The sequence below is a fragment of the Sminthopsis crassicaudata genome, chromosome 1, assembly GCF_048593235.1.
Source record: "Sminthopsis crassicaudata isolate SCR6 chromosome 1, ASM4859323v1, whole genome shotgun sequence".
Taxonomy (NCBI): Eukaryota; Metazoa; Chordata; class Mammalia; order Dasyuromorphia; family Dasyuridae; genus Sminthopsis; species Sminthopsis crassicaudata.
In genome coordinates this window covers 744,334,178-744,348,580 of record NC_133617.1, presented here as the reverse complement: position 1 = coordinate 744,348,580, position 14,403 = coordinate 744,334,178, and the positions used below count along the sequence as shown (strand labels likewise).

The 14,403-nt window shown below is 40.9% G+C and overlaps 1 protein-coding gene across 4 annotated transcripts in view; it reads right to left on the bottom strand.

Annotated features, from left to right (window-relative positions):
• WDR48 (WD repeat domain 48) overlaps positions 1-14,403 on the bottom strand; it is a 47,109-nt gene that overhangs the window by 6,711 nt on the left and 25,995 nt on the right. For all 4 annotated transcript variants that reach the window (XM_074284396.1, XM_074284398.1, XM_074284397.1 and 1 more), the window contains 8 exons: positions 13,712-13,936; positions 12,835-12,909; positions 11,969-12,071; positions 10,183-10,280; positions 8,495-8,602; positions 7,971-8,067; positions 6,786-6,881; positions 2,791-2,871 (listed from right to left, as the gene is read on the bottom strand). In XM_074284396.1, coding sequence (XP_074140497.1) covers positions 2,791-2,871; positions 6,786-6,881; positions 7,971-8,067; positions 8,495-8,602; positions 10,183-10,280; positions 11,969-12,071; positions 12,835-12,909; positions 13,712-13,936 — 883 coding nt within the window. The remainder of the gene's footprint in view (positions 1-2,790; positions 2,872-6,785; positions 6,882-7,970; positions 8,068-8,494; positions 8,603-10,182; positions 10,281-11,968; positions 12,072-12,834; positions 12,910-13,711; positions 13,937-14,403) is intronic.

Here is a 14,403-nt window from a genome sequence, read left to right as displayed (position 1 = left end):
CTGTCTGATCTGGGTTAAAATCCAGGCTCAGGAGACTCAGACCCTTATTGTGTGATCCTGGGCAAATCTGCCTCAATTTCCTCAACTGTAAAAATGTGGCTAAAACGTAGTAGCCCCTTCCCAGGGTGGCGAAGATCAAATGAATAATATTTGTAAGGTAGTTAGCACAGGACTGGGCACACAGCAGGTGTTTCTTAACATACTTCTTCCCCCTACACCTGCCCTGCTTTTTTCTATTGAATAAAACCCCATGAATCACTGGGATGTGGTCCCTTGAACAAGATATTTCCTCTGATCCCCATGAGCTTCCAAACTTCTTCACAACAGACATTACGTACCAAAGGTAAAGCAACTTCAGCAGTCTCTACAATCTAGGACGTCAGGAATCCAAAAGAAAGTTTAAAAAAAAAAAAAATCCTCTAAACCCAGAACTGCTGCTCACGGGCTCTGAGCTCACTCAGCTCCCCCCAACTGTAACAGCATCAGGTAGCACCCAATGCGCTAGCCATTTTAAGGCCATGACACGGGCTTACCTCCAAACCTACCCTGTAACTAGGCTCAGGAACCAGGAAGTGCCATCACAGGAGGCTGAGACAGTTTTGAGAGTTAATCCCCATTGAAGCTCACCGTATGTGAGTGAATAATAAGAAGAATAAGTATATGAGATTGCAGGAAGAAGAAAACCAAAAGACCTTGAAGAAAGATAAGATAGAATCCTTTTTCAAAAGGAAAAAAAGTAACAGCAGAAGAAAATTGGGCTTCCAGAACTGAAACGAAGCTGCTCCCAGAAAGTCCCCCAAGAAACCTGCTCCCAGATAACATTATATTTTAGAGAAGAACACTACAATTCTGCAAGCCAGGGACAATGAAAAGGGGACAAGCCCTACAAGTGCAGAAATCGCCTAGGCCGGGGAGTCTAGAATGGACCTCTTGGAAGCTTTGATTACAAGAAGAAAACATAGTAAAGAGAGAGACCAATGAGGCTGTAGAGTTAGCAGAAAGAGAAGATGGATATAAAGAGGATGAGAGAAGTTCTTTTTTGAAAAGGGAACAAAAAACCATAAAATTTGAAAACTAATGAATAGGACTAGCTCAAGGGGAGGAGAGGAGGGGGGAATCTACTTGAAGGAGAAAAAAAGAGGGGGAGAATATATATATATATAAAATCAAATAAAAGGAGAGAAAAAGGAATAGATTAAAAAAAATTACAAGTGAAACAAATCATATACCCTCCACAACTATGGATGAGAGATGTATTCGTAATGAAAAACCTTTGTAACAAATTTCTCTGATAAAGATTTCGTATCGAAGGATATAAAAACAATACATATGTGTATGTGAATATATATACATCTGTGTACACACATACAATACATACATATACACATATAAAAGAGATAAAACTAATAGTCATTCCCCAAGAGATAAATGGTCAAAGAATACCAACAATTTCCAAAAGAACTGCAAAGTATTCAGAGCCATGTACGAACATGCTCCAAATTACTAGTAAGAGAAATGCAAACATGTCTGTGTCTCCAAGTGAAGATCTTCAGAATCAAACTCCAATTAACTTATCAGATTTTGATCTTTTTCAACTTCCCTTTAAATTGTCCCCAAACTAGATCACTTAGTGCTCACATAGATGAGGCTCAAGTAGACCGCTGGGGACACTCCAGTACACTGAATGCTGGCCCTGGAGTCTGAACGCAGACACACTAGATGTATGGGTCTGGACAAATCACTTCATTGCTGCCTGCCTCAGTTTTCTCATCTATAAAGTGGGAAGAGTAATAGTATCTATATCCCCAGGCAGCTGTCAGGATTCTATAATATAACACCTGCAAAAAGGAGAGAAAATGAGGCCTAGTCCTGGGTGGTGTCATAGAGATCATGTGACCAAGCTGACAGGCACTCTCTCTACAATGTCCCTGCCAGTGCTGGCCATTTCCCCCTGGCCAATTGCTAGGACGATGGCACTTCTGCTAAGCCCCAATCTGCTTCTGAGTTGTTTCCACTCCTGTGTCCGCTGCACCATCACCCTAAGCCCTCTTTTCACACAGGAAGGCCCTTTGGACCTTTGTAGACAACTGAAATGCTTTCCCTCCTTCTCCTCCCCTCTCCCCATCCATCTAACTTGGTCCCCAGGATTTCTTGTCCCTGAAGCATCCTTTTCTATTTTATTTCTATTTCTATTCCAGCCGATCAAGGTCCTCCCTAAGATATGGCGCCAAGAACTGAAGCAAGTGCTCCCAGTGGGCCTGGTCAGGATTCATTCCCTTTCATGTCACTGCCCCCACTCTGCACTTTGGAGATTTCATCCCGGTCAATGCAGTATAAAACCAAATTAACTTCTTGAGTTGTCATGTCACCCTGGAGACTTAGAATGAGCTTTCAGCCTATGAAAAGCCCCAGGTTCCCTTCCCATAAATGGCTGTCCAGACCTTTCCTTGTATCCTGGCAGGGAGCCAGGAGACCCTCTGTCTGCACATTGGTTAAAGTTGCTTTTGGCTAAAAGCCGGAAGCAAGGAAGATCCTTGCTGAAAGTATCACTGCTCAGAAGAAAATAGCTGAAAAATTGTTCTTCAGCAGCAAAATGTATGAAGGAGGAACCTAAGCCCAGCAGAAATCACCGCCCCCCTCTGGACATTATTTCTGCAAATGCAGCCCAGTCCCTTTAGCTGCCACATTAAGCTACGGATTAACCGTGCCCTGGTGTAACCCACCAAGCCCAGAGTGTGGCCACGCTCTCCCCACCCCAAGTCCTGCCTTCTGGTCTGATCAGTCTCATACCAGTCTCGCCAGGCCAGTCCTTTTTTTCACCTGGATCCTGTCCTCCAAATGTGTTGGCCCTTCTTCCCGGCTTTGGGTAATCTGTAAATTGGAGAAATATGCCATCTATGCCTTCATTCAAGTAACTGATAAAAAGTTTGAGCAGAACGGGAGTAAGGATATACATTTTCCTAAAAAGATCAGAGGTTTAAGCAACTAATAATTAAAAGATGAAATTAACTACCCGTCAACAAATCATAGACTCTCAGGTAGCATTTAGTGTGGTGCGATGGAAAGGATGGGAAGTTTGGAATCCCCAGTTCCCATTTCCTTTCTGTGTGATCCTCACCCCTCCTTCCTCTTCCTGCCCCGGGCTTCACTTTACTACTCTGAGAAGAACAGACCAGCCAGCCTTGCCCAATATTAGAACCATGGTCTAACCATTACTGAAATCACCTGTCCCCTCTCTGTAACATTCCTTGCCAATGGTTACCTGGTTTTGCTTGAGGACCTCTAGTAATGAAGAATCCACTACTGATCAAGGCAGCAAGCCTGAGATGTTCTTAGCTTAATTACTGGAAATTTTGTTTATACTGAGTTTAAAACCAGATGCTCTGGGTCTTCTCCCCACGAGTCCTGGTTTTTGACCATTACAGTCAAACAAAAGATGTTTAATCTTGGTTCTTTGTGAAAGTCCTTCCTTTCCACATTGGTAGATCTCCATCATCAGTCTGTAGTCTTCATTTTTTCCAGTCTTAATATTTTTTAGGTTTGTGCCTGAATCCCTTTGTATCCACGTGCTCATCTTCTGGACTTGTTTTCTAAAATGTGGCCTCCAAGGTAGATACAGAAGGGCTACAATCTCTATGGTTCTTGGGATTCTGCCAAGTCCCATAAGGATCTTGCGTTGTGTGTCCCTTGCTAACTCCTCCCAGCCTGAAGTCTAAAAGCCTTCAGGGCCACAGAGTTTGGGGCTGGCTCAAGCCATCCCAACCAGCCTCAAGATCTGGAGCTTCCAGCAATGTAACTTGGGACACATTCATTCACCTTCTGGTCATCTTATTCCTAAAATGAGTTGATTTTTGACTCTTTCTTTCTTTCTTTCTTTCAATTGGGACCATCCTATTTATTATTAAAGTGAAATTTTTGTTGGTAATGAGATAATTGCCTTTTCCTTTGCCAGTAAAAAGGTACGCTTATAAATAGGCTGGTTAAACATACTTTTCACAATTCCCATTCTAACGTTATTCTGAATTTAAAAGAGAGGTAGATCCACAAACAAAATTCTGATGTTTTTAAAATGGAAACCGACTGAACTTCACTGTTTTAGAGTCTGAAGAGAGTCAGTTTAAAGGGCTTACTTTCAAGCTAACTTTTGTTTTTGCCCCAAAAATAGTTTTTAAGAGACTAAGATAAGCAGCAGAGATTCAAGAATAGTTTTGAAAGAGACAAGTGCCAACGAAAACTCCAATTTCCAAAAGTTTAGTATTTTTTTTTGGGGGGGGGGTAAGGGAGCGATGTGCCTCCATGGTTACTTGTATGAATGATTGGTTACGTTCTATTCTCCACTACTCTGGCAGTCCCCCCATTTTCTGTTGGTCACATATAAATCCAGAGCAAGAAAGGGCCTTAGAGGCTACATTTAGTCAAACCCTTTCATTCTACAGATGAGGGGATTGAAGCCCAAGAGGCTATGTGAGTCGCCCAGGGTGTGGGGAAGTTCCTGATGCCTTCCTAGGCAGCTACCTTTGGCTTTTGCTTTAGGAGAAGTTCTTAGTTAGGACAACACAGAATCAAAACCAAGGCAATCATGAAATCCTTTAGTTTGAAAGGAATTCTAGGGATCACTTAGTCCAACCTGTTGATTATTACACATGAAAGAAATGAGTTCATAAACACCTATAACGCCCTGTCCAAAGGGGTGCAGCCATTGGCCACATATCACAAACCAGGCAGACATTCTTATTCCTGCAGTATTTGCAGCATGTTGCTTTGCTCTCTGGATATCTCACGTATCGTAATTATTCATCTAGTTTCATGATTCCGAAGTGGTCACAAAAATGAGGCAGAATAATGAGATTGGAGCTGCCCAACAATCTGCCTAGCGGAGGAACTGAAACTCCTGGCTTCCTTTCTCTACCCAGAATACTCCTCTGCTGGAAAGGTATGGCCACTGCTTGTCTTGACACCGTCCTTCCAGATGAGAAGTAAATATCACAGGTCCTTAACTTTCCTCTACTACCATCCTTATGCATGAGAATTTATCTGGCCTTTGCAGAAGGAAGGAGAGCATATAATTGCCCATCCTTAACAGACACATGGAAAGTGTCATTTGTAAAGGAACATAGCTAACTTTAATAACCAGTGTTGAGCCATTAAAGCAAAAGCACAAAAATACAGTTCAATAATATGCCAATCAATATTCCAAGATATTTTGGGAACTTTGTTCAGAAATAGCTTTCACTGTGTGACCCTGGGTCAAGTCACAACTGCCTCAGGAAAAAAAAAAAAGCTTTCAGAAGATAGAACCCATGCTCTTGAATATTTTCCATGAGGACAAACTTTTCTTGAAGAATAGATTTGATTTTTTTCAAACAGCTCAGTTATACAGCTCTAAGTCTTGAGCACATGATAGGTGGACATATTTTGATAAAAAATGAGGTGTGATTTAAAAGTGAGACCGCAAGTTTTTTTCTGGCTCATAAGCTGACCTGGAAGACAATATCCAAATGGGATTTCCCAAAATGTTACTTTCAGACTTCATAAGGTATCTTATTGTTTTCTGAAATTCATTCTCGATTTTGCTAAAATATTCAGAACATAAGGACAGTCAGTGTCCAGGCTTCCATTTTCGAAAAAATGGCACATGGAAAATATTATCAAAACAGGAATTTAGCAAAGGTTTTAAAACTGAAGTAGCAATAAAGCTTAGAAACCAAAGACGTCATTTGTCTGACATACAGGCAACTTGTTAGACACTTGCCATGTATTGTTCAAAAAAGAAAAGTGAAAAGCAAACACCCTTTTACTATCACTACCCAAGTTGGAGGGAATATTTATCGAGAAAGGGTTTTTCTCAAGTAGCAGCTGTAAAGATGCATCTGGGCTTAATGGAAAAACCGGTGGACTCCATGTGCTGGCCCCATCACAAGTGGCTAAGTGATCTCCTCGCTGCTAGTCTCAGTTTTCTTACCGACATGGGCTCGTATACTCTGTTGGCACAAGCTTAGAGAGCTACCTCCATGCTGAAACCAAGCATGAGGCTAGGGAGGTTTTCTTTAACACTGAGAAATTTTCACAACAATTATAACCACTCTTTGTATTACCATGGCCATGACGACAATAACTTATACTTCCATTGTGCTCCAGATACAGAACTACCCTGCCCATTGTCATTATTTCCCTTGGCTCTGCCATGCACAAGTGACCTAGAAGCCAACCTAAGATGCATACAAGAAACCTGCTCACTTAATATGGGCCTCTGGACAGGGAACGAGCTGTCTTGATATGAGGCTCTCCAAGCTAAGAGAGGCTGTCCACATGTTGTAGGGAGTTCCTTATTAAGTTCCCAGATGGGTCCGAGACCCTTCTCCAACCTGGAGAATTTCATAACAACTGCATTTCCTCCTTTATGAAGGTGGTAAGGCTTAAAGGAGAATGTGACAGAGCTATTGATCCATAAGGTACAATTTAAATTACCGGGGCACGACAAAGAGGTGAAAAGCGATCAAAGGAATTTGGATAATTTTTCCTGTGGATATAGAAAAGCTCCTCATATGAAATCCTGCTGGACCACCTGCTGGGGTACTCTTGTGTTTTTCAAAGGTTGGATCAGCTCCAGCCAGAGACCCATCATTTCTGAATTGTTCTAGTTCATTTCAGAGGCTCTTCTCCTTAAGCCAAGTGAGTGATTTAGGGATATTAAGGCATAAGAGAGCTGCAATCTGGTCTGTGGAGAGATTACCCACACTGAAGAAAATTCAGACTCTTACAAATTAAGTGTAGAAAACACTAACCATGGTTCATCTCATTTTCCTCTTCATCCATTGGATTAACATGAGTTCTGGGCCAATACTCTAGGAGGGCTTGCAGTAAAAGCCCTCCCAAGTTCACTGTAAAGAGAGTTCACATTAGTCAAAAGACATGAGAAGAAAAAGATTATGAAACACAAATTATGCTCCTACCTATTTCACTCTGCAAATGCCAAGAAAGTGTGAGGCTATAAAAATCAGTGACTTAATTGATACAAATTCTCCTTAGGAGCCTCTGAAAGATTCTATCAGGGGAGAAACCCCCATGTTAGCCAGGCTACAAAGGCTTCAAAGTCTGAGCCTGGTCACACTGAACCTGCTGCTGTCCAAAGGCCTCAGTAAATAAAGGAAACCGAGAGTTTTATCATAAGCAGGCTAGTTGTTAGGGGTTTTCATTCTTAAATTGTAGCTATTTCAGTAAGAATTCTAAAATTTTAAAGATTTGCAGGCAAAATTGACATTTCAAAAAATCCTGAAAAATATTTGGTAATACAGGAAAAACTTATATTACTAAAACTTAAATACTTAAGTTGATTTTAGCCCACTTTTTTTTTTTAGATGAATAATCTTTTTACTATTTTTTTTGGGGGGGGAGGGAGGCTATTTTTCATACAATAGCCTTTTATTTTTCAAAACATATAGTTTTCAACATTCTCTCCTGCAAAATCTTGTGTTTCAAATTTTTCTTCTTTCCTCTCCATCTCTTCCCTCCCCGAGACAGCAAGTAATCCAATATCAGTTAAACATGTGCAATTCTTCTAAACTTATTTCCACATTTATTATGACTTTAGCCCACTATTATGAAAGTCACATGACCATTGTCTAATTATCTTGGCCAAGAATGAGTTACCAGTAATGCTAATTACACATATTTTCACATATAGTCATTAAAATTTTTTTTTGCAATTGCCTTTTTTTTTTTTTTTTTTTTTTTTTTGAAAAGACTACGATGAATGGAATTGTCAAAACCTCTCAGAAAAGCATGATGATAACTTAAAATCTATCTTCTTGTCTTTCCTTATATCTCAGGCTTGGAAATCCCTGATCAAAGCAGGAGCAGTCTTTTATTAGAGGAGGAGGATGGGTCCTCAGCCTTGCTTCATCACTTGGAGGCTCCTCCCTAAATTGTCAAATCAACCCACAAAATAGAGAAAGTTAACAGAAACTCACATTTTGGATCTGATCCATCTGGGCTGCTAAAGCCAGCATCTTTTGCTGACACCCAAGCAGCAAAACAGTCACTCTCATCCAGTGTAATTGTCAACATCTGTTAAAATAAGATCATTAGGAGGCTTTCCACTTGACCCTAACTTTGTTGTTTTTGCCTATGTGACAACTGCAGATTTGGTTAAAAACTTTAAACTTGGTTTCACATAATCCGATTACTCTACAATGTGTTATTTACATTAGAAAGTTCTACCTTTCATGTATACATATGTTCACAGATTGCTAACCCCTTGCTCTTGAGGACAAGATGCTATGTGATTGGTTATCTTTAGATCCTCAAGACCTAGGTGGTGCTCCCCATGAATATCTAGTGTATCGAATCATCTGTGTACTGGAGTTTTAAACTTCATGTACTTCAGGGATTATAAGGATTAAAATGAGCTCCCTTTCAACTCCTCAGTAACAAAGCCCAGCATTTATTTCCTCATAACAGGCTGCTCAGCTTCCCACAATGTTTAAAAACTTACCCCAGTTTTTAAATCAACTGAGAACCAATTTGGCACATACACCATTTTAAATCTTTTCTTTATTTCTTCTTCAAAATCCACTTTGCCAAGATCTTCAACTTTACATGCCTGAATTCCAAAAATTTTGAGAAAGTAGAGCAATTACTGATGTGGACCCAAGAACATCCAATTTTGAACATCAGCTTGTACTTTTACAAGATATTTCTCTGGAGAAGAATGGAGTTTAAAATGCTTGCTAAAAACAGAGACATGGTCAATCCTTTTAATTTATGGGTTCCTATACAGGAGCCAAACGCCAGCCCAATCGTATGCTCTAATGTCTTTAAAAAATCACCCTTCTCTTTTGTAAGCCTGAATCTCGACCTTCTGGCACTAAGGTGATCTAGAGATTCCTTTTAGCCATCTCAATCAGAAGCATCAAAAACATGTCAAGAAGCTAAGTTTTCCATGTAGCAAGCTAACTGTCAAAAAGGCCAAGCTCTCAGCTCTCACCAAGGAAGATGCATGACCCATGAGTCTCTCCTTCTTGGGGGCTTCCATGTTTTTACCTTACTCTCCTTGTCCTTTTTTGCTGGTTCTTCTTCTCTAAGTATCCAAGGATTTCTCAAACTCATTTCTCTGTGTCCTTTACTGTGCTTATCTCATCCACTCCCCCACCCTCCACCTCTTTGTTCAGGTCTGGTCCATGTTTTAATTGCTTACTGGCCATTGCCACTTTGCCACAACACTAATATATTCTTTCTTCCAAATTTGCTCTTCCTCCTTCACTATGTTCATTACTACTATCACTTACCATTCTCTCAAGTCACCCAGGCCTGGAAACAAGCTCTTAGCTCCTTCCTCTTTCTCTTCTTTGTTCCCACATTCTACCAGTCCCCAAGGCCTAGTCATTCCCTTTCCTCCCTTACGTCCAGCTCCTATCCACACCAGCTTCTTCACTGGTCATGCCATTAAACCTACAGACTATTACCGATTTAACCATTGTGAAGCACCAGGAACTCATACCCTGGTGAATAACCACCTCCAACTTCTTGATACCTACAGCATGAAATGCAAACTTCTCATCTTGACCTGACCTTAATTTATCCTTCCAATCAAATTGGCCCAAGACTCCTTCCCTAAACAGCCCTTCTCTCATTTGCCTCATATATCATAGTAATTATACCACCACCTTCTCCTCCTTGCTTCTACTCTCTTTTCCCACGCCCACTACCAAAAGTGACACCTTCCTCCTAATTTCTGACAGGAACATTCTCTGAAACTGCACACTTCCTGAGGGGAAGGACCAAATCTCTCTATGATGCTGTCCCCCTCCCCCCTTACAATGAATAATACAGAGTCCTCATTCTCAAAACACAAGCTATGGTAAGAAGGGTCAACTACTCAGAGGGAGGGAACAGGAAAAAGACAAAAATTGGAAAATTTTCCTTAGTGTCTAAATTTAGTGCAGGGGCAAACACCTCAATAGGCCCTGAGAGTAACAACACTGAAGGGCGTAATCTTCAGTTCCTTGAGAAATTCACTTAGGAGCAATGTTGTATACTCACTCCCTAACAATGCTGCAGAAAAATAATTATGTGTCTGTAATTAAATCCCAGAAGTCTCCTGGTTCAGCTGACTTGATTTTTTTTTTTATTTTTTACAATGAGGAAGATAAGCAGACTCATTACCAAGGACTAATAACTCACCTTTAGCACATCCCAAAATGCCACATTATTGTTGGTGTCTTTGGTTAATAGATGCCTCTTATCATTAAGAATGTGGCACTGAATAATACTGGCACCTCCTAAACAGGAAAAGAATAGAATTCATTAACAAAGCCACAGTGGCTTAAAGCCACTGGAACATAGCAATCAAAAACCCAAAGTGAAGGGGTGGGGTGGGGACGGCCCCTTCCATAAGCAGCTTAATTTTCCCACTCCACCTCCCTGTTCTAGTCTTACAGAAAAAGGTCTTTTTTAAGTCACACCTAGGATTTCCCATTGGGAAATCTTAAAATTGATGCCTCTTTCCTCAGGTCTGGTCTCTGTTTCTGCTGGTTACTGGCCATTGCCACTTTGACACAACACTAATATAGTCCTCCCATCTTTCACTGTAGCACACTGATAACTCAGGGGGCCCTTCCTGGGTGCCAACAAGGAGTAAAGTGAATTGTGGGTTTTTAACATTGAGGTGTATTGTGAATGGCAGGACTCCAAGCCAGGTCTGGTACAGTCAAGGCTGACCCTCTATATGCTGCACACAGAAATGATTTCTTTTTGGTATATTGTCCAGGTATGCTTATATGATCCATAGTTTTGTAATTCAAATTTTAAATAATTTGGAGTTAATGGTTTTAAGAACAACTAGAAATCCTATTTTAAGTACTGTACAGGGGGAGCTAGTTAGTGTAGTAGATAGAGCACCAGCCTTGAAAGTCAGGAGGACCCGAGTTCAAATCTGGCCTCAGACACTTAACACTTCCTGGCTGTGTGACCCTGGGCAAGTCACTTAACCCCAATTGTCTCAGCAAAAACAAGACTACTGTAGTCATTCAAGTTGTATTCAACTCTTGGTGGCCCCATTTGAGGTTTTCTTGGTAGACATACTGGAATGACTTGCCATCTCCTTCTTCAGGCAAACAGGTTACGTCACTTGCTCAGGGCCACATGACTAGTGACTGTATGAGGCCAAATTTGAACTCAGGTGTTCCTGGTTCCAGGCCTAGCCCCTATCCACTGAGCTACCGAGATGCCTAAGTTTAAAATAGAAAAAAACCTTAAACCCTGTAACTGTTTTTAGGCTGCTTGAGGAATATCCACAGCCCGCAGTCTCTTCTGAAGATAGAGCCTTCACCTCCACCAGCACCTTGGACAGCTCTCTGGTGGCAGGAGGCCCCTATTCTACAATACAAGAAACAATAAACTCTCTGATGGAAAGCAGAACAGCTCAGAGTCTAACTGGGAAGATGACCCTGCTGACCTGTGTCAGGTTAGCCTGTGTCAGGGCCTGGACTGACTGTATGCTTTGGAGGACAGTCTGAGGTTTTTGCCACTGCCTGAAAGCCAGTCCAGAGGAAGTAGCAATGGGCTTCACTGGGCTGTTCCCCCATTCTCTCATCCAGGGCTCTCTCTACTATGTCTGTATGGGTATCTGTGGACGTGAGAATCAGAGTACTGACGGAGGTAAAAGTACTCACTAGACACCATTCCCAAGTCTGGACCACATCAATTATAGCTGAGTAGATGTGTTTAACTCTCAATATCCTCGAGAGTGACACAGATTGTGACTATTCTTTGACATGAAGTCAAAGACCTGGGGCCAAACTCCAGTTTATGACACTAGATGGCATTTTCTCAGAGTTTTCCCTTATAAAAAAGAGACAGTATCACATTTATTTTTTTACTGAATTAGAATTTCTACTAAGGAAAGGCTGGTTTGTTCTTTTAAACAAAACCTTCACAATTCCTTTAATGGTACAAACTTCTTATTTACCTTTAATAACTTGATCAGGCTGGGTACAAAGGGGTGTTATAGGATTGTTACAGTCATTGTCGTAATCTCCAGATGCTCTAAAATTATGAATTCCCTTCAAATTCTAAAAAAGTAAACAAAAATGAAATTACTTAATCATTTTACAAAGACTACTGGAAATAATTTCTAACCCATGATATCTCTGACAAGCTGCTGGTTTCTTGTGGTGATTAAAAAAAAAAAAGAAGGAAAAAAAAAGTCATAATGATAATTTTGAGCATAACACCATGAAAATACACAAGGGCACAAGAGACATAAACTAATAGAGAAATGCCCGCCCGATGGCCCTAGAAATAGATGCCATGTGAGATTATCTAGTCGTCTTTTCCTCCTACACATGAGAAACTGAGGCTCACTGGACACCTAGTTATGGGCAGTCATGTTATGGGCAATCCTCTTCGGGAGAAAAGGGCAGACATGAGGATGACTCTCTTCCATAGCCAGAATCTTTTACTTCATTACTGAACAATTTACCATGAGCTGTGACAGGCCTATCTTCCTAGCTATGTTTTGCCTCCCTGGCCATTTTCTTTCTTTAAGAAACAGGGCAAAAGTCTCTTGTTATTCCTCAGATGCACACAGAAAAAGAAAACCAGAGCAACTGTCCAAACTTGGACCATTTCACCTCAGGTTTAGAAAGACCTGGTTGTCTTCTGAGTCTCCTGGCTTAGGCTCAGAATACAGCTTCACTTCTACAAAGGATAGATTTGTACCAAGGTACAATGCTGTGCCTCCCACAACTCCTGTCTGCCACCCAAACACATGGGCAGACAGGAACAAATAACAACCTGGATTTACAGAGCTTAGCAATCAGAACAAGAACTCACCCATTTATTCACTGAAGACTTTGTTGTTGCAACCCAAATTGCAGGTGGAGGATCAGCTGACCTATCAAGCTCCATCTAAAAGAAACAAATTCCCAAAATGAGGATACAATGGCCAACCCCATGTTGGGTGGCAGTACTTTCAACATCTGGACACCTCAATGATTCCTTCTGGCCCCGCCCTCTCCCTTTTTCATTCACAGGGCTATCCAGATGTGGCTTCTTCATATCCTGGAATAACAGTATCACGTCAATGACACTGGAATTTTTTAAACAAACTGCCAAACTAGAATGCCCACTGCAAGTTTCCCAGATGTGGTGGGTTACATTGACTATAATTTTTTAGGGAAATGGCTAATGAAAAGGAAACCGCTAGTAAAGCAATTCCTTCAAAAAGAATAAAGCTAGGGCAGTTTCACTTGGAGGAGATCTGGAGATTTCAGTTCACTATGTACAGATCCCTGAGCAGTCTGAGGATTTCCATTTCTTCATCCAGAGCAGAGGTTCTTAATGTTTTTATGCGTCATGGACCCCTTGGGCAATCTGGAGAAACCTATAGATCCTTTCTCCCAAATTAATGTATTTAAGCGCATAAAATATAATACATAATTTTACTCAAACACAATGATCAAGATATTTGTAAAAATAAGTTCACAGGTCTTCCCAGGACTGGGAGAATTCCTGCCTTCCAGACAGTTTGTTCTTCCCTTACCATGAGCTGTGACAGGCCTATCTTCCTAGCTATGTTTTGCCTCCCTGGCTATTTTCTTTAAGAAACAGGGCAAATCATCACCCAACCCCACTAGGATCCAAAATTATTGAATTAGTTCTTATGAATCCAACATCACTGTCATATTTTCACACAATGTCCTCTTCTTACCTTGAGAACAGGGGCTTTCTCTTCACAAATCAAGACCCGTATATCTGGATTTCTCAAATCTGTACAATAAATCTTTCGGTCTCTTCCTCCAGAATACACATGAGTAAAGGCTTCATTAACCTGTAAGGCCCACACTCCCTCATCATGTACCCGATAGGTTGCTATACATCTTTGCTGGCCGAGGGACCAGAGGCGGATAGTTCCATCGGAGCTGCCAGAAAGGCACTAGATAAAAACGGTACAACAAAGAATGGATCAGGAGGGGGCCCACTTATACCCTACTTCCCCTTTCTCAATCCCCCCACGAAACTTATGAAAGGAAGGAGATCTCTAAAGCCCTAAGTCTTCAGCTCTAAAGTCCAAGTGTTTATACTCCTAAAGCTATTTAGAATGGCACAGTTCTGATGAGATGCTGCAAATACACCAGTTCTCTGAAGAAATTCCTTGTTTTTGTTTTCATTTTTAAAATGTTGAATGAATTAAATTTAAAAAGGGGGGGATATTTAGTATGTGATCTGAGCTCAAGTTTTTAAAATAATCTGGAGTTGACTATGTATATTCATTTTGTAGCAAATTGGGGGGGGAAATTTGAGATGAAGTGTCTCTGGGACACTTCTTGGTGGGTTATCTTTAAAAATATTTTAATGGTCATAAAAAGTTATTAATAAAAATGTTGTTCAGTCATGTTTGAC